This window comes from Ranitomeya variabilis, chromosome 4 (assembly GCF_051348905.1).
Source record: "Ranitomeya variabilis isolate aRanVar5 chromosome 4, aRanVar5.hap1, whole genome shotgun sequence".
Lineage (NCBI taxonomy): Eukaryota > Metazoa > Chordata > Amphibia > Anura > Dendrobatidae > Ranitomeya > Ranitomeya variabilis.
Window position 1 is genome coordinate 646302022 of NC_135235.1, and position 20899 is coordinate 646322920.

Genomic DNA, 20899 nt, shown 5'->3' on the forward strand with positions numbered 1-20899 from the left:
TAGTGCCTCCTGGTAGCACCTGATCATTTTACTCTTAAAGGGGGCACCAATATATTCAAGAGGCCGCATAGCGCTCCAGTACATCACGATTATACTAAACATTCCTCTTTTTCACCTATTTTAGACCGATTCTACATATCTTCGACTCGACCTTCCCCATTACTGAACATTTCAAGCATCACCCTCATCCAACAGGTATTTAATTGTAGCGCCCCCACTGCCGCAGGGCCGAGGGGTACCCGGTACAGGGCCTCTGAGTCTCTGCGCTGGGATTGTCACGGTGGCTAGACCCGGTCCGTGACCCTGCTGAGGGGCGCCCAATAATAGGTGTGGAAAGTGGTGGTAGTGCGGTGGAGTGCCGGTCGCAGTAAATAACGAGGACACCAGGTTGCAGTCTCTTTACCTCTTTACTGAAGGCTTCGAGTTAGCCAATCCAGAGCACTGTTAACCGGGCTGTCTGAGACCGGCCGGTCCAAAGGCACATTAGGAGTTCCCCTTTACAGGTGAGAATCAGCGTCTACCTGCTAGCGCCTATGTGTTGTAGTCCTTCCCTGCTGAGCACCCCGGGATAGTCCTCACAACTGATTCTGTCTGCCTCTGATGTTCGTTCTCTCTCCGTCCCCCAGATGATATGGCTAGGACGCACCCGTATGACGGGGTAGGCCTGGAGTTCTTCCGGGACTCTAGAGTCGCCCCTCTCCCACAGCTGCCTCCGTTATCTGCTTAGGTTATTTGGGTGAGACAGCCAACCTATAATTGGCTGTCCTGCCGTGGTTTGAAGTAATGCTTAAAGTCTCTTACTTTCTCGGCGTTCCGGCCACCGACTGTTTGCGCCTCAGAAGGATGTTGCCTCGATCTTACAGCACGACTCCTTCTGGTCCTATCGCCTCTTTGCTATATTCCCGTTTTCTCACTCTTTGTCCTTTCTTAGGAATCTGTCAGGATCCCATCCCTGACAGGTCCTCTCTCTAGCTCTTCCCAGTTACTTCTCCCTGTCTTGCTGTCCAACCCCCAGTTTTACCAGAGTGTGAGGAGTGGCCTACTAGATAGAACCACCCCCCCTGGTGGCCGGAGTGTGAAGTGTAGTGTGAGTGTTACCTGGTCAGGTGAACTCCTTTAGTGCAATCAGACGCAACATCGCCCCCCTTAGCGGCAGAGCGACGTTACTGCAACAACCAGGACTCTGGGGCGCTGCATAATATATTTTTAGTGTTTAATCAATGCATTTGTCTTATAGCGCGGGTACATTGTTCTCTTTCTGAAGTTGTTCTTTCAAATTACATGGTTGGTTTTAACATATCGTGCCCTGGAAAACGGAAAAAAAATTCCAAGTGAGGTGAAATTGCAAAAAAGCTGCAATTAATTCCACACTTGTTTCTTGTTGTCAAGGTCAGATATTAGTATTCTACAAAGTCCCATCCACTAGGTCATTACTAAATAGGTTAAAAAGAATCGTTCAAACCCCTGCAGTACCCCACTCCTGACTCTTTCCCATTTAGACAAAGTACCATTGATGACGACTGTTTCCCGTCATTTAACCAATCCTTACCCATCTACGTAGTTCCCCTAGTCCTTGCTTTTGTACCTTCATTATAAGGCCATTATGTGGTACAGTATAAAATGCTTTTGAAAAGTCCAGATAAATCACATCAGCCGCATTACCTACATTCAGATTTGCATTTACCTTCTCATAGAGACACGACCTAGCTTTCATGAATCCGTGCTGGTTTTCATATTATATTATTCTTGTGTTGGGTCATTTCTTGTGTTGCCCTCAAAAACATTGCACATTACTGATGTCAGACTTACCGGACTGTAGTTACCTGGATTCACCTTCTTTCCTTTCTTACATAAAGGTACGACATCATCCATCCTCCAATCCTGTGGCACCACCCATTACAAGAGCATATAAGAATAGGAGATACAGCGATCTGTCAATTACTGAGCTCAATTCCCTTAGGGTACCGTCACACAGTACCGCTGCGCTCTGCTCTCACCTTCCGGCCGGCACTCAGAGCAGGAAGCAGACGGCAAGGGACCTGAAGGACACCGACGGGTGAGTATGTACGGTTTGTTTTTTTACGTTTACGCTGGTAACCAGGGTAAACATCGGGTTACTAAGCGCGGCCCTGCGCTTAGTTACCCGATGTTTACCCTGGTTACAAGCGAACACATCGCTGGATCGCTGTCACACACAACGATCCAGCGATGTCAGCGGGTGATCAAGCGACGAAAGAAAGTTCCAAACGATCTGCTACGACGTACGATTCTCAGCGTGGTGTCTGATCGCAGTAGCGTGTCAGACACAGCGATATCGTAACGATATCGCTAGAACGTCACGAATCGTAACGTCGTAGCGATGGAAATTTCAATGTGTGACGGTACCCTTAGTGTCCGTGGATGAATGACATCTGAGCCAGGGTATTTCTCAATGTTTAATTTGCTCAGACGAAAGTGTACTTCTTTTTGTGTTAAGCTTGTTATTTCAGGTGGTGAACTTTGATTTTAGCCTTGTTGAAAGATCACTGGAACAGACACGTCATTGGTGAACATGGATGAAAAGTGCCTGTTTAATATTTCAGCCTATTCTTTGTACTCTATAATTATCCTGTTATTATTGTCTTTTAAGAGGCAGATACCATCTGTTTTTTTCTTTTTGACATTAATGTATTTATAACAATTTTGGGGATTCATTTAAATGTAGCTGGCTATTTGTTTCTCTAGGTAACTTTGCTAGCTTGATTTCTTTTTTACATTTCATATTTAGACCTTTATACTCCTGGCATGCTATTTCTGTTTTCTCAGCCTTCAAGATTTAGAATGCCCTTTGTTTTTGGCTTTTTAAACTTTGTACTGCCTTATTTATCCATCATTTTTTATTTTTATTCCTTGACATGTTATTACCAGAGGGTTTTCGTTTTCTACAGGATTCTAGTAGTATTTCCTTAAACATGCCCCATTTATGTTCGGTATCACCAGTTACCATGACACGGTTCCAGTAAACTTGATTAAGCTCTTCACTTAATTTGTTGAAATCTGCTTTCCTAAAGCTCCAGGTTTTTGCATTTCCCCTTTTGAATGTTTGATTGAAAATTACATTGAAACGTACCATATTGTGGTCACTGCTTCCAAATGCTCCCCGACCTGTGGATCTGAAATTTTATCTGGTCTATTTGACAGAACCAAATTCAGCAGATTACCTCCCCTGGTACCAGCTGACAAGTATTTTTCCTGAACTGTGGATGAGAACTTGCCGCTTTTAGCACAACTAGAAGACTATGTCCCATTGAATGTCTGGATAGTTATAATCCCTCATACTAAAATGACTATTATTATTTGCTGCCTTTTTAATTTATTGCAGAATTTCATCATCTACCTGTTCAGCTATGATAGGAGGCTTGTAGCAAACTCCAATTAGCAGCTTTCCATTATTGCCATCCCCATGTACATTTACCAATACTGACTCTACATTGTTGAAGCTCACCCCAATTGTCGTCATTGAGCACAGGTTTAAAGTTGGATTTGATGAAAACACACACCCTCCACCTGTTTTGTCTTTCTTGTTCTTTCTAAATGTAGTGTAACCCTCAACTTTTGTTACCGAGTGATGGCTTTCATCCATTCATTCCGTAATGCTCACTACATTGTATTCTGTGACAGACCTAAGAGTCTCCAGTTCTTTTATTTTGTTTGCGAGACTTCTTGCATTTGCCATCATAAATTTAATACTATTACCACATTTGTTACACTTACTCCCTACTTTCCTTGCATATCCCAGCCCCCTTAAATTCTCATTGACCCCTATTGTCTCACTCTCTTTGGCTATTCTGTATATCCCCTTATTAGCACAACTACCCTCCCTCCCCCAAGATTCTAGTTTAAAAGCTTCTGTCTGACCATTTTTCCCAATCACTGCTGCAACCTCCCCATTGAGGTGGAGCCTGTTCCTACTGTAGAGCCTGTAGCAGTCTGCCCAGTTCTCCATGAACTCAAACCCTTCCTTCCTGCATCAATTTCTAAGCCACTTATTTATCTCCCTGAGCTCCCGCTGTCGTTCTGAAAACAGCACCTTGGAGGTCCTGGCATTCAGCTTCTTCTAGTTCCCTGTAATCATTTTTAAGGACCTTCCACCTCCAACTTTGTCATTGGTACCAATGGGGATCATGACCGCTGGGCTTTTCCCAGCCCCACCCAGCAATCTGTCTATCCAATCTGCAATATATCGAACCTGTGCACCCGGCAGACAACACACAGTTCGGCATTCACGGTTTCGGTGGCAGATGACCCTGTCTGCCTGCCTAATTATAGAGTCCCCTACCACCAACACCTACTTCAAGCAGTGGATTAGACAAGAACAGGATTTGGTCCAGAATCTGTGAGGGAAAATTGCAGGAGTATGGAAAAATAAGAGTCAACAGTGTAACTATTGAGTCTTTGCATAAACTTGATTTATTTGTTAATAAAAGGTAAAAAAAACCTGAAATTGTTATAATTGTACTTCAGTAACTATAAAAACCCTGAAGCAAATTTGGGGAAAATCAAAATTGTGTCAGTATAAAAACATTTGGCCTTGACTGTACAGCACAACACTGTATGCCTTTTGTGACTAAGAGTTGATATGAGCTAATAAATTGTCAGGGCGCTGGTTCAGTGGCCAGGTCAGTATTCCGTGGTCCATGGATCGAAGCCCTAAAAACTACCTTTTACTTGCCAGAATCTCCTCTTTTGATTAGTCAAACCTGGCTAGAAGAAGAAAAAAAAAAAGAAAAACAGGGATACATTGCGTAAAGGAGATGATTCTGGAACTTTTATCTGGTGCCATTCTAATAAAAGATAGAAAGACAGCTGTCTGGTGACCCGGGACCAGGGGCTCCTTCCCTATCCCTAACATTAGGGGGGAGCCATAGCTTGCCTTACTCCCCGGGATATTTCTGAAGGTGAAGAAGCCGGGGCCTACATCCTTCCCCCACCCAGGGAAGAGGGGCGCTACTGTGCACCGTAGTACACCAACCCGACAAACAAGGCAACACCAACAAGGGTTAACAGAAAACTCCAGGCATATAAAATATTCACTCACATATAACAGAGGAATGAACCAGGGTGTAAAGGTAGGGGAATAAACCAAAATAGAGAAGGATAGGGAATGACCATGCATACAAACCAAACAACAGTCACTATTAACTCCTCCAACTCTCCTTTTCATATGTACCCCTCTCCCACCGTTAGCCATGCAGCAAATGCTAGCTCTAATGAGGATTAGTAACAGAGCCCAGATTATAAAGGGAATAGGAATGGCTAACCGAGCTCCGCTTTGAGCATAAGGATTTCCAACCTGGCTGATTAACCCCTGTGCTGCCAGAAGAAATACACAATTAAAATGAAGGAGAAGTGCTTCTTCTCAGACGCTGCAGTTTTCTTGCTCCACACTGTCACGGTAACCCCGTGACAGCTGCCTGAAGAAAACATTTCACAAATATTCAAATCACATTTCTATAGCTTGCATTGCGATCAAGAGTTATTGTATGCGTGTAAAGAGTACAGATATTTAGCAATGGAATAAGAACTGTCCAAAATGTAAGTATGTTTCTGATAAGATACATAATTATGAAAATAATTATCACAGTGCAAGAAATGTTATACTTTTCCCTATTAAAAAAAGAGCTGTATCAGCTCAGCTTGATGATAATGCAGTCCGGCAGGTAGTGATGGCTATGAGACACTGCCAAGAGAGTTGCTGCACAGTGGTTTAGATAATCATCTTCCTAAGTTTCCAAGGCTTCACCATGGATATAGAGCTGTTATTGTCATTTTGAGTCTGCTTCCTTACAATTAGGTTAAGTTTTTGTGCCACCGATGCCAGTCCAATTTTGACCATGGTATGCCTAAAAGTTTGTGCCTGTTCTCCATGATAAGCGGAATTTTAAGTTAGAAATGGACAGTTTTCGTAGTCACTGGATAAAGTCAGATAAACCAAGCTCTCCCGAAACAGGTGTCCTCGACAATTAGTACATCTTTTGATGGCCTATTACTTTAATGCATTTAATGCTATTTATAAAGAAAATGAGTTAAATAAAATGATTTTTGGTTAAACCATTTACCGCATACAGTTCAGGAAAATAGTTTTTTTCCTGTGTATTGCCTTTTGTTTTTGTGTTTTTTTTCTGTGAATATTTCCCATACTTAGAGCAGGAAGAAGGCTTCTCCCCTGGGTGAGGTTTTTAATTGCCGATAAAATTTGATTTCTGAATACAACTTTTTTTTTTTTACCACAATCTGAGCATGAAAATGGCTTCTTAAATCGGTGAGTTCTTTGATGTGTAAGAAGAGAAAAGTGGATTTACACTAAAATATTTCCCACGTTCAGAAGATTAAATTGTCTTTGCCATTATGTGAATTCTCTGATGAGAAACAAAGGAAGATTTCCGTTTAAAACATTTCCCACAATCTGAACAGGAAAATTGCTTCTCCTTTGTGTGAGTTTTTTGATGATTTACAAGATATGATTTCCAATTGAAAGATTTTCCACATTCTGAACATGAAAATGGCTTCTCCCCTGAGTGAATTCTCTTATGCGCAACAAGATCTGATTTGTGACCAAAACATTTCCCACATTCTGAACATGAAAATAGCTTCTCCTCTATATGATTTCTCTTATGTTTACCGAGACTCGATGTATCGGTAAAACATTTTCCACACTCTGAACATGAAAAAGGCTTCACCCCTGTATGTCTTCTCTGATGTCGGACAAGATCTACATTCTGATAAAAACATTTCCCACATTCTGAACATAAAAATGGCTTCTCCCCTGTGTGACCTTTCTCATGTTTACCAAGATTTGATTTATCTGTAAAACATTTTCCACATTCCGAACATGTAAATGGCTTCTCTCCTGTGTGAATTCTCTGATGCCGAACAAGATCTGAATGCTGGTTAAAACATTTACTACATTCTGAACATGGAAATGGCCTCTCCCCTGTGTGAATTCTCTCATGTTTTGCAAGATTTGATTTAATTGTAAAACGTCTGCCACATTCTGAACAAGAAAATGGTCTTTCTTCTTTGTAAATTTTTTGATGTTCAACACTCCTTTGGGAATGATTATTTTGTTTAACAGCATGTAATGAATTAGTAGATAGGACTTGTTGAAAATGATCAGATGATGAATCTTCGCTTTGATGGGTTGAAGGTATAGCTGGAATGTATAAATTAATTTCATGCACATCTATCATACCACAAACATCCTTTATAAAATCTGAAGATATCAGATGTCCTTCTGAGCTTCTCGCATAGTCTTCTGCCAAGAAAAAAATCTGGTATTAGTTTGTTAATTTCTAGAACCAAAAGAATATAATATGTTAAATAACATTTCTAAATTTAAATTAGAATTTAAATTGCAAAAAAGTTGCACATTTCCTATTAATACCTGACCTAATGACCCCAACTACATTAGAAGATCCCACAAATGCTGAAGTTTGGGAAGGATAAATATCTAACGTGTATGAATAGAATATAATGAATTTCCAGTTATTTTGTTCTCCTGGAAGATAACCCACCAGAGATATCTGGTAGAGACTTGATTCAGAACTGAAATTGCGTGCATGGTGAAGTTAATCACTCACTTATACAGCTCATGAAAATATTGAATGGAGGAGATGAAAATAGAATAAAAATCTTGTCCTTTATTAGTGCATTATAAAAACAAGCTGACGCGTTTCAGACGACACCGCCCTTAGTCATTGCATAATAAAAACGTATTACGATACAATTTTTTATTATGCTATGACTAAGGGCAGTACTGCCTGAAATACATCAGCTTGTTTTTGTTTTTATGATGCACTAATAAAGGACCAGATTTTTATTCTATTTTCATCTCCTCCATTCAATATTTGCATGAGCTGGACAAGTGAGTGATTTGCATTTTCACCTGGGAGTCGGCCGGCAGGAAGTTGGTGGTGATCTGTGCTCTGCACATGTCCACTGAGAATTGGATTCAAATATGTCTGGTTGGGTGAGCTGATGAAATCCTAGTATTTGCATGGTGAAGTTAAGCAAGGTAACTGTTGGCCAAACAAAGTGTGAGCACAAATCACTATCCGACAGTAGATCTCAGCGCAAGGACTTAAGGCCCCGTCTCACATAGCGAGATCGCTAGCGAGATCGCTGCTGAGTCACAAGTTTTGTGACGCAACAGCGACCTCCATAGCGATCTCGCTATGTGTGACACGTACCAGCGATCAGGCCCCTGCTGCGAGATCGCTGGTCGTGTCGGAATGGCCTGGACCTTTTTTTGGTCGTTGAGGCCCCGCTGACATTGCTGAATCGGTGTGTGTGACACCGATCCAGCGATGTCTTCACTGGTAACCAGGGTAAACATCGGGTTACTAAGCGCAGGGCCGCGCTTAGTAACCCGATGTTTACCCTGGTTACCAAAAAAAACAAACAGTACATACTCGCCTTTCGGTGTCCAGGTCCCTTGCCGTCTGCTTCCTGCTCTGACTGACTGCCGGCCGTACAGTGAGAAGTGAGAGCACAGCAGTGACGTCACCGCTGCGCTCTGCTCTCGCTGTACGGCGGCTCAGTCAGAGCAGGAAGCAGACGGCAAGGGACCTGGACACCGAAAGGCGAGTATGTACTGTTTGTTTTTTTTGGTAACCAGGGTAAACATCGGGTTACTAAGCGTGGCCCTGCGCTTAGTAACCCGATGTTTACCCTGGTTACCCGGGTGCTGCAGGGGGACTTCGGCATCGTTGAAGACAGTTTCAACGATGCCGAAGTCGTTCCCCTGATCGTTGGTCGCTGGGGAGAGCGGTCTGTGTGACAGCTCCCCAGCGACCACACAGCGACTTACCAACGATCACGGCCAGGTCGTATCGCTGGTCGTGATCGTTGGTAAATCGCTTAGTGAGACGGGGCCTTAAGGTATGTCATTATGTTAGGCCACCTTGTTTTTCAGCTCTGATTTCCACCTCTTTCCTGACGCCAGAATTCTCATTGTTTTATGTTTCAGTGTTCCCAGCAGAGAAACATAAAGGAACATTTGAGTCATGTGCTGTCTGTCTTATTCTTTCAATACATACACTTTAGCACAGAGAAAGATGGATGGGGGACTTTTGAGTCAAGTGCCCCCCAGCTACATTGGAGGAAAAAAACTCTGCAATTTGGGAAGTACGAACTATCCATATAACGTGTATGAAAATAATATATTGGATTTCCAATTATATTGTAATCAAGGAAGATAAGCCACCAGAGATGATTGGCAGAGACTTGATTAAGAAATGAAACTACGTGTATGGTGAAGTTGAGGGAGGTAGCTGTTGTCCAACAGCTATCTAAGTGTGAGCACTAAACACAAAACAAATCACTAAATCATGTGGCCCGCAGGCACGGTAGACCCCTTGACAATCGCAGTCTGGTCCAGGGGACGCCGACGTCAGCGCTTTATTTCAGTTGTATGTGCATCCTTGGAAACACATTCAATCGAAATGTATTACCACGCAAAGATCAGCTCTCTGCACAGCAATACCAATGCCAGCCCCATGCCAATCAGAGGCCAGCAGCCAACAGTGGCGTGCTGGAAAAGTGGCTAATGACATCACTGCAATGCAACGATGGCTGGCATTGGGATGGCTGTGAAGAGAGATCTGATGTCAGAAACCTGGATCGGACCACTATCATAAAGGGTTCTACAGTGCTTACAGGCTGTTAAAATGTTAAAAAAATTCAACAAAATATAGCATGAAAAACTATTTTGCCACTAAAAATGCTGTTTTATATATAAACTAAAAAAAAAGTGCAAGTTTGTAATAGTCGCATCCATAACGACCCAAGCTATAAAACTACCATAGCCCAAACAATGAATTACATTTAAAAAAAATGTAAATATACATGACAAAAATGTTTAAAAAAAAATGGTATCACTAAAAATGGCACTTTGTCCTGCAAATAATGTGGCCCCCCAAATTAAAATTTTTCCTATATGCGGCCCATATACGCAGCAGAGTTTGAGACCACTGGTCTAAAGAATGTGTGATAAGTGCACATATGAGTTATACAGATCCAAGGCTGCAGGTATTGGAACACTGCCTGAACCCCCTTGTGTGAACAGGTAATTGAAGCAGGTTATTTGACAAGGCATGAGGCGTGGATACATATTAATTAACAGGTAACTGTCAATATTGGATAACTATTTGGACCAGCAAATGTGCCCCTGTATGCCTTCACTTGCACATGTGTTAAAGTGAACCTGTTAGCTGATACATGCTGCCCACGGATTGAGTAGCATGTACCAGGTACTGGCTGTATTATCTCAGCCAGGTATGTTTGACTCTGAAACGCTGTGTCGTTGGGCAGCATGTATCAGCTAACAGATTCACTTACCTATCGTTAATGTAAGTGACGTTGGTTAGACAGTAATAGTTTTGTTTTTTTTTAATCTGAGACTATTTACTGCATTTATTGGTTATTACTCACCTGTGTGGTTATCTATAGCAATCTCTTCTTTACACCGCTCATCACCTTTCATATATATCTCTGTTGTATTAATAAAGGTGAGATCTTTACCCTGAAACTGAAACAAATATTGTAAGTCACAAACAGATGGAGAAGTCACACGTCACGCACATTGTGGGAAAGACTAAGTGCAACAAAAAGGGAGCCCAACACTAGGGTAGAGGGGAGTGGAGACCCCTAGGCAGATCTAAAGTCACCCTGTGTGCCCTAAATGTCCCTATATATGTTCTGCACCTATCGCCGAGCAGAAACCTAATCTCTGCCTGACCCTGGCAATACGCCCTGCTTAAGGAAGGATGGGGTAAGCACTAGTCAATCCACACTACAACTAAAAACAGATGGGATAAACCAACGAGGGGAACACTTATCTTGAGTACACTCAGACATCCTCCAACAGCACTAAAGAGGAAGATAACCGACTGCTATAGCTCCAAGTCTCAACAGGGAGAAATGGAATTATCACCGGCAATTCCCAGAAGCAGACAGGAAGTCTATAAACACCCAGGTCTAGTTGTGTCAATTACAGCCGGGGGGGGGGGGGGAGGTTGCCACTGGGTCCAAGAGTCAGAAGGACTAGGAAGGTGTCTGCAAAGCCAACCGCATAGACCTTCTGCAGCCAGATGCTATGCAACTCTCTGCAGCCTCTGACACACCCGTGATATCACATCCACGATCATCTCTAATCCTGCCGTCTCCACCGTTCTTATTACACAGGTATGAAACATATAATACTGGTGGATAAAACAAGACTGAGCACAAGACCTTCACAGCCGTCTACATATCACAGGGGAGATCTCATGACACCTTCTCTCCATCTACCTGATGATCCTGCGGAACATTGGGATCTTCTTGTTTACAGTCCTGTGGAAGAAGAGGACGGGGACATATCTCTGGTGTTGTCCTCTCACTGGATAGAACTGGAGGAAACACATACAGGGACTGAATTCATTCTTTACATACAGATAATTATAGGTCGTGTGTATTTAGTCCTGTCTATTACCTGGTGATGTGAGGGGCTGGGGAACCTCCATCATGACATCCTTGTACAGATCATTGTGGCCTTCTAAATACTCCCACTCCTCCAAGGAGAAATGGACGGTGACATCCTCACACCTTATAGGAACCTGACACATACAATGATACCGTCATCCCCCAATCCCTCCACAGAGTCACTGTACAATGTCCCAGCATTCCCAGCAGTGTCACCTCTCCAGTCAGCAGCTCAATCATCTTGTAGGTGAGTTCTAGGATCTTCTGGTCATTGATGTCCTCATGTATCAGGGGGTGAGGTGGAGGCCCCGTGATTGGGCTCATGGGTCTTCCCCATCCCTCAGACACAGGTTCCTGACAGCGCTCACTAGAGGTCTTCTTCACTACTGTGTAATCCTGGTTATGGAGAGACACATTAATAAACCTCACTACAAACATTCCCAGAGTCCTCACCTCTCCAGTTCTGTCCATCTGTTATTTCCATAGATAAGAATAATGTAATGTGACGTCATCAGAATCTCTCACCTCTCCAGTAAGCCGGAAGAGGATCTCTAGGGTGAGGTGCAATATCCTTTCAGCCATCTTCTCCCTGTCTTTATCCATCCTCAATGGGTCAATCAGGAAAATTCTCTTATAGACAAGATCTCCTCTGAGAAAATACAATATTCTAGGGACCTGAATGAGAAGATGATGATCCAATCTAAAATCATAAGTTTTGATAAAATGACAGTTTTATTATCAGGAGATTACCATGACTACTAGTAAACCTGCTGCCGCATAGTCCTACATATTCATAGGGCCATGTATATCACCACCACTAATTGGTAGATTTCTGTGTACACTGTGCATAGGCAGAAAGTTGCCAATTAGTGGTGTGAGCAGGATTAAACAGAGCTTAGCGTTCAGAGAATTGGTAGATCTGAAGTAGATAAAACAGTGATTTTATATAAAATACAACATACAGCCCAGTAAGCGACACACCGCTATAATCAGGATCTCTACCCCTATATCATGCTTCTCTCAGGGGTGGCACCATATTCCCTTTAAAGTATATGATGGAAAGTCATTAAACCTTGTTATAGTCAATAAGGTCTGTTTGGCGCTTCCCTAAACAGAGGGTCACTGTGAAGAACGTACACCATGAGGTATACGATTCTTTACAATGGGTCCCTTTGGTGGATGGATGTCTGGGCATCTATCATGACAGTTCTACTGTCAGACACACATCTCTTGGGCATGTGCACCTGACAAAGGCCAAATGCAGCATGTACCTAGTTTTCCTCCAGTTCACTGTTAACCAAGACTGCTGTACAGCGTTATAGTCCTAGCCCACTGGCTAACAACCAGATCAAACACAAAACCCAATAGTCTGTCCTTATCCTACTCCCCCTCAGCTCTCAGATCCAACCCACAGATACAGTTATGTGCAAAACAATAGTAATCCAATATCACTAATGTGTTTAATTACTGTTTTTGGCAGCAAAGATCATACAACATGGGAAATAATAATGAATAGGTGTAGGCGAGTAATGGGCAACCAAGAGAATTAACAGTCATGAGATGTACACTGCTAATTATATGTAACTGACTTATTTAATGAAAGGGGGGCGTTCTAATTAATAGCAGTGCGGAGTTCAATTAGTTAGGTCATTCATTCTGTGAAGAGTAATGTTTCAATTAAGGCCCTTATTTAAAGAAGGAGGGCAGCAAATGTTGTACCTGCTCAGTGAGTAAAATGGGTTGTTCCAGACATTCAACGGAAGGAGAAAGAACTTTGATCAATAAGTTGGAGAGGGGAAAACATATAAAGAAGTGCATAAAATAATTGGCTGTTCAGCTAAAAAGATTTCCAATGCTTTAAAATGGCAAACAAAACCCGAAACATGTGGTAGGAAAAGAATTACTACCATCTGCATAAATCATAGAATCACGAGAATGGCAAAGAAGCTTTAGGGAGATCCAAGATCTTCAGTTACCTGTGAGTCCTGTAACCATCAGAAGACGCCTACGTGAAGCCTAAATATTTGCAAGAAACCCTCCTAAAGTACCATTGTTTTAAAAAAAATCATGTTGAAAAGGTTATGGTTAGCGAAAGAACACACTGACTGGCCTAAAGAGAAGTGGCGAAACATTCTATGGACAGATGAGAGTGAGATTGTTATTAGAATCATAAAATGTCAGTGTTCGAAGGGACCAATATCATCGTGTCCAACTCACTACTACATAAAGGACTCGCTAAACCATCTCAGACAGATGTCTGTCCAGCTTCTGTTTGAAGACTTCCATTAAAGGAGAACTCACCACCTCTCGTGGCAGCCTGATTCATTCATTGATCACCCTAACTGTCAAAAAGTGTTTTCTAATATCTAATCAGTATCTTCTCCGTTTCAGTTTCATCCCATTATGTCTCGTGTTTCCATGTGCAGATGAGAAAAAAGCTGATCCCTCTACACTGTGCTATTGGGTCTAAAGGCCGCAGACAGATTGTGAGACGTCCCATAAACACTGAATTCAGGCCACAGGACACTGTGAAGACATTAAAACATGGAGGTGCAAGAATAATGGTTTGGGGATGTTTCTCCTACTATGGAGTTGAGCTCGTTTATCGCATATCAGGCACCATGGACCAGTTTGAATATATCATAATACTGGTAGAGGTCATGTTATGCTGAAGAAGAAATGCCCTTAAAATGGGTGTTACAGGACAAGGACCCCAAACACACCAGCAAGTGAGCAATATCCTGGCTCCAGACCAACCAGACTGATGTTATGAAGTGTCCGCCCAATCCCCAGACATCAATCCGATTGAGAATTTGTGGACTGACATCAAAAATGCTGCATTTAATGCAAAACCTAAGAATGCAAAAGAGCTGTGGAATGTAGTGCAGTCAGCCGGGGCTGGAACATCTGTCCGCAGGTGTCAGGTGTCAGCCGACTCCATGCCACACAGATGTAAAGCAGTTATCAGAAAGGATAGTTATAGAACTAACTATTAGATCAGCGATTCATAGAAAAGTGGAAGTCTGAAAATACATTTCAGGTTTATGTTGTAAATATTCGACATTGGAAATTAAAATGTAGACAATGCGATTTTTAAAGCAGCCATTATTCCTTTTTCTTCATGCTATTATGAGGATTGGGCTTTTTCTAAAGTGTTTCAAATACACTGCTATTATTTTACAGTTTCTTCGTTGCTAATATCAACTAATAATATTCCAGCTTTCATTTAAGGGAGTTGTTCAGGAAATGAGAGCTGAGCTCTGATTGGCTGCTTTAGAAGTTTTTATTTTAGAGATTATGATAAATGAGGCCCCAACTTTTCCCCATAAATTTCCATCACGGTATAAAACCCACAATCCTCCTATAATGTGAGGTCTCGGTGTTTCCTCCATATTCTGCCCCACAGTCTCCTCCTCCGGGATCAGTGTCCTCAGTACAGGACCGACGCCACAGACATTTCATGGGAAATCCCTTTATTCTAAACTGTTACAGCCAAAATGAGGGAAATTACAGTTTCTCCAGATTTCTATGGAGAGAAAAACCCACATTTCCATTCCCTGTAATCTCCATCATCTGTCCCCAAACCAGAGCGCCCTCCCCTGTATACAGGAGCACAGCCAGCGTCCTATTACTGTACATATACACATGGCAGAGCTGGGGGCACTATCTCCGGGGATGGAGGGGTTACTGCCCCCTGCCCCCGCCCAGTAATGGGGAATCTCCAGCACCTACCTCCACCTGCAGAGCCGCACACCACATATATGGCTGCTCTGTGCGCACAGGACCTGTGGTGAGGTCACAGGAGGGGAGGAGTCAGGGGTCACATGATCAGGGGCCTCAGTGTATGCAGGACTGCTGTGCTGGTTGTCATGGTGCTGGATGAGGGGAAGTTTATGTGTGGGGTCAGGAGGGGTTTACAGGGTGGATGTAGCAGAGCCGTGTGTGTACGAGGTGTACGGAGCGGAGCCGTGTGTGTACGAGGTGTACGGAGCAGAGCCGTGTGTGTACGAGGTGTACGGAGCGGAGCCGTGTGTGTACGAGGTGTACGGAGCAGAGCCGTGTGTGTACAAGGTGTACGGAGCAGAGCCGTGTGTGTACGGAGCGGAGCCGTGTGTGTACGAGGTGTACGGAGCGGAGCCGTGTGTGTACGAGGTGTACGGAGCAGAGCCGTGTGTGTACGAGGTGTACGGAGCGGAGCCGTGTGTGTACGAGGTGTACGGAGCAGAGCCGTGTGTGTACAAGGTGTACGGAGCAGAGCCGTGTGTGTACGGAGCGGAGCCGTGTGTGTACGAGGTGTACGGAGCGGAGCCGTGTGTGTACGAGGTGTACGGAGCGGAGCCATGTGTGTACGAGGTGTACGGAGCGGAGCCGTGTGTGTACGAGGTGTACGGAGCGGAGCCGTGTGTGTACGAGGTGTACCGACCAGAGCTCTGTGTGTACAACATGTTCAGAGCGGAGTCAGTGTACAGAGCAGAGTCGCTTGAGTATGACGTGTACAGAGTGGAGGCGTGTGAGTACAATGTGTACAGAGCGGACTCATGTGATTACTACGTGTACAGAGCAGAGCCGTGTGTGTATGACCCTCTTTTAGCCCATTGACCTCTAGTATGGTCCAATCAAAGTCTGTTTGTCAGTGTAAAACTGACAGGTCTAATACATTGGAGATGAGCAATTCGATTACTTCTGCCCTGGTTGGGTGTCCAGTGCGATCCTCCACTGCAACTGGTTTTCTAATCGATAATACTGGGTGCTTCTGGCTCTTACTAAGCCTGACAACCTGCTGTGATTGTTTCATAGATTTTTTTTTGTGGAACAAAACATACACAAAACCTATCGTTAGGGTCAGGAAGGGATTAGGTTCCTGCTTGGTGATAGATGCGGAACCTATTTAGATAGGGGACGTCGGGTGTTGTTAGATCTGCCATTACGTTCGGAATGAAGTGATGTACTGACCCAGACTAACTTATATTCTTATGTTACCTAGAACTCCTCATAGAGGAGTGGCCATCGATGGAGCAGAGATGACATTTTTGGTGCTTGTGTTACATATGGGGCTATTGGAGAAGAGAACAAATTATTTTGCAAGTACCAAAGTCTTTTCCATGCAGCAAAAAAAGATGATGCACAGTGCCGTGATTTGACCGCTGTCATGAAGGAGTTGCATTTTGTAGCCCGGCAGCTCTTGAAAGGGCTTCAACAAACAGATTTTGGGCTAGCCTCTCCATCTAGAAAACTCAAGGGGTTTCCTGGCTTTCACCCTCTAACCCTTTGTGATGAGCCGGCGTTGTTCTAAAGACTATGGGACGAATGCAGGTGGAGTGGAGTCCACTGCTCTAAGCTATGCAGACTTTTTCCAGCATGGAGCACCAGTTACTTTGATCTTATTGTTGTGTTTTACTAGAGATTTGCTTGCTGTGTTTTATTAGAGATTTGCTTGCTCGTCAGTTCAGCCTCAGGAATCAATGTTTGCATTCAATAACAGTAAGTAGAGGAAGCTAGAAATATACTTGGCACTCAGGAGAATTTTGTTGCAAGGTTCAAAAGTAGATTTTTATTTTGGTGCCTCCAGATCAATATATAAACGTTTTCGGTCTCGACAACTGAGACCTTCATCAGATATAGTTGTAAAAGCTGCAATGTATATACAAAAAACAGGAGAAATGCTTTTAAACAAAGAATACTGTTGCACAAAAATACATGAGAAATAAATGACAAAGCATGCGATCCATACTGTATTATTAATGAAACAGTCTGCATATAAGTATGGGTGAAGGCATACAGCACGGGTGGCGGAATAGGTGAGTCCGTCCTAGACCTGCGTGAAGCGTGAGTCCTGTTCAAGAAATGCTGAAGAGTGTACACGTGTTAAGGTTTATGCTAAGAGGAAGAAAAGAGAAACGGTAACATTGGAATGGTAACATGAACGACTGGAGACTTGAGATATGACCTCGTGGTGGGTCTGACATTACATCAAAAGCACTGTTCTAGGTGAAGGATACGGGAAGTGGAATATCCTCCACTAATGGGTGTGGGGATGTACGATTAAGGTGCACAGTGGGCTGCCTGTAAAAGAGAGAGAATATACGCATCAGAGCATCTAGACCACGGAACTATATAGTGCAGGGGCACTAAGTGCCCTATAGGAGACATGCCGTAAAATCTGAGGGGTGACCACCTGATAGCCCAAACAATTGATATGTGGTAAGGGGCTAGACACGGCCCGAGGAGGAGTACCTGGAGACCAAGGGTGGTGTGTGTGGGTCACACACTGGGTGTATAGCCTAGGAGCGGGAGCGCAGGGCGCCTGCAGGATGGAATGAAATGCATTTAACATACAACAACTGCAGGCCTGTGGAGAAAGGCTGTGCTGAACCTGTATATCATACCTGAGATAATGAAGGGCAGTATGAGGCGCTTATAGCAAGGCGAGGTACTCGCAGGGTGAGGAGCGCTGTGGAAGACAGGTATAGGCAAATAAATGGGACTGGAGCCAGACTGCAGATAAGGCAGAGCCAGCGCTGTGCTGGGACCGGCTGTAGTTTACCTGAATGATGCTGCTGCCAGGGGCAGTGTGGACGCTGCGCTGCTAGGTAGACGCTCCCGGGGCTGCTAGAGGAAGCACTGCACTTCCGGGTATAAGTGCGCGCTGGGGTACGTCACCTGACTTGTGACGTCATCGGGACATGTGACCGGAGTAGCCGGCGCATGGGCAGTAAAGCCGATGTAGATATCAATGGGGAAGAGCGCAGAGGGAGCCGGCGCTTGCGCAGTAAGCCCCAGGGGGCAGGGTGAATGAATGTGGCACTGTGTCACAGTGCAAAAGAGTATACAGGCTGGCTGAAGAGGGCAGCAAACTAAAACTAGAGCGGGGTAGAACACCCCACGGGCATCTGGCAAGGTCACCCCGGGTATATAGAGAAATAATTAACCCTCTATATCAAGGCATGTGGTGCATACTATACCATGTGCAGTGCTCAGTGCGAAGGGTGCATTTAACGATTCTGTAGAAAAAGACAGAAATGAGCACAGATTAAAGACTAATAAAACAAAACAAATATTGTGTTACATTAACAGTGTGCACCCAAACGGGTGCTATAAGACACACAGTAAAAACAATACACATGTACATTATTGCAAATATGCCGAGACGTCGTAGTCCCTGTTGAGTCCCTTTGGTTCTAAGGTTTGCAAGGAATAAATCCAGTAAGCCTCTCTTTTGAGGAGTAGACTGACACGGCTTTGGCCCCTTCTTGGAGTATCTACCTGTTCCAGGACCTGAAAGCGGAGCTGAGAAATATTATGGTTTTGTTTGGAGAAATGGTAAGGGAGAGGTAGATGTGTTTTATTACAGCGAATAGTGGATTTGTGTTGGGCCACTCTGTCCCTTATTGGCTGTGTGGTTTCACCTACATACGCCAGCCCGCAGGGGCATTTGATAACGTAAATCACATGTGTAGATTCACAGGTGAAGAAACCATTTATGGGGATGGCCTTGCCTGTTTGGGGGTGAGAGACTGAGGGACCCCTCTGGACATTGTTGCACTGTAGGCAATTCAGACAAGGGAATGTACCTTGTCTTTGGGTTTGTAGAAACGATTGTTTGGGGACCCTACTGCTTGAGCCAATGTCTGCTTTGACTAGTTTATCCCTAAGGTTTCTAGCTCGTTTAAAACAGGACATGAAAGGCGCTCTGAATTCTGGTATACTGGGGTAGCTTTTCGTAAGGATACCCCAGTGTCTCCTGATGGTAGACTGAACCATGTTGGAAAAGGGATGGAATGTTGAGACAAAAGGGATTCTTTTACGATCATCTTTGGGTCTATTTACTGAAATATTGCGTTTGGCCTCTGTGAGGATGTGTTGCGGATATCCCCGGTTGGAAAATTTTTGTTCCATCTCACTCAATCTTGTTTTTTTGATCTTATTATCCGAGACAATTCTTTCAACCCTGTGAAATTGGGATTTGGGAATGGAGTTTTTGATGGAAGGTGGATGGCAACTGGTGAAATACAAGAGGCCATTGCGGTCCGTTGGCTTGGTGTACAGATCAATGGATAGGAGACCATCCCTCTCCTTGTAAATGAGGGTGTCTAGGAAACTGATTTTGAGTTTGTCATGTTGTAAAGAAAAACCAAGTTCGGGCCAGATGTTGTTGATGTGTTGGTCAAAGGCTATTAATGACTCAAGGGGACCGTCCCACACGCAGAAGATATCATCAATATATCTGCGCCATACCCTGGAGTGGGCAATGAATAGAGGGTGATCATACACATAGTCGTTCTCAAAAGCCGCCATGTACGCAATAGCGTACGGGGGCGCTACGTTCGCGCCCATTGCAGTGCCTTGTAGCTGGGCATAAAAGGAATCCTGGAACATGAAGTAATTTTCCTTCAGAACCAAGTTTAACAGATCGGCGCAGAAATGGCGGATTTTTTTATCAACTCTATTATCTAACAGAAGTCTGTCGGTAGCGGCTAAGCCCTTGTCGTGAATAATAGATGTATAAAGGCTATTAACATCCCATGTGACCAAGAGAGAAGAAGGGGATACGGGGCCCAAAGTTTTAATGACCTGGATGAATTCACCAGTGTCCAGAAGGAAAGACCGGGTAGTTTTAACAAGCGGCGTGAGAATTTTCTCTAGTACTATAGATAGTGGTGAGAGGACTGAATCAGTCAAGGAGACAATGGGCCGGCCAGGAGGTTTAACTAATCTTTTATGTATTTTGGGTAGGATGTATAGGATGGGAGTTATAGGGTCTTTTTTGATGAGAAAGTCCCTCATCTTGCTGTCTATAGTACCTACTTGCATGTGATATTCAATGATCGGTGCAATTTTTTTCACCAGTTCGTTAAGGGGGTTGGGTGGTATTAGTTTGTATACCGCAGTGTCCCCTAGCTGTCTGTATACCTCCTCTAGGTAGTCAGTTCTATCCATCACTACCGTTGCTCCCCCTTGTCCGCCGGTTTGATGATGAGGGTTTTATCAGATGCCAGTTGTTCCAACGACAGTCTTTCTGAAGCTGAGAGGTTGGACTGAAACTGGAACTTCCCCTGTTCCATTTTGCGGATCAGTGAGTGGATGTCCCTTTCAACAAGGGATACGAAAGTCTCCACTGGGGGATCCGACCGAGGTGGCATGTAGGAGCTGTGGTTCCGGAGACCCAGACTCTGAAGTTCCAGGAGGGTTTTTTCCCCCTTGGCCGGATTTAGTACCGGGGGTTGTGCTGCAAAATGGACCCGAAGTCTGAGGTTCCGGTAGAACCTTTGAAGGTCCATGCTAAGTTCAAATGAATTGAACTTGTATACCGGGCAGAAGGACAAGCCCTTCTGAAGTACAGCCAGTTGGTGTGTATCCAAGTTTTTGGATGAGATATTAACGACTAGGGGGAGGTCCATAC

General features: G+C 43.9%; 2 protein-coding genes and 1 long non-coding RNA gene across 3 annotated transcripts in view; 1 reads left to right on the plus strand and 2 right to left on the minus strand.

Moving 5' to 3' along the window:
• LOC143767348 (uncharacterized) overlaps positions 1-15268 on the minus strand; it is a 156704-nt gene extending 141436 nt beyond the window's left edge. Inside the window, exons 1-2 of the mRNA XM_077255598.1 lie at positions 15232-15268; positions 12025-12174 (exon numbers count right to left, since the gene is read on the minus strand). Coding sequence (XP_077111713.1) covers positions 12025-12174; positions 15232-15258 — 177 coding nt within the window. The 5' untranslated portion in view covers positions 15259-15268. The remainder of the gene's footprint in view (positions 1-12024; positions 12175-15231) is intronic.
• LOC143767362 (uncharacterized) overlaps positions 1-20899 on the plus strand; it is a 461494-nt gene that overhangs the window by 375361 nt on the left and 65234 nt on the right. The gene's annotated exons all lie outside the window — the stretch shown is intronic.
• LOC143767425 (uncharacterized) lies at positions 17190-17800 on the minus strand. The gene is made up of 3 exons (XR_013213712.1): positions 17734-17800; positions 17499-17562; positions 17190-17346 (listed from the first exon to the last, which is right to left on the minus strand). It is a non-coding gene; the product is annotated as an uncharacterized LOC143767425 (long non-coding RNA).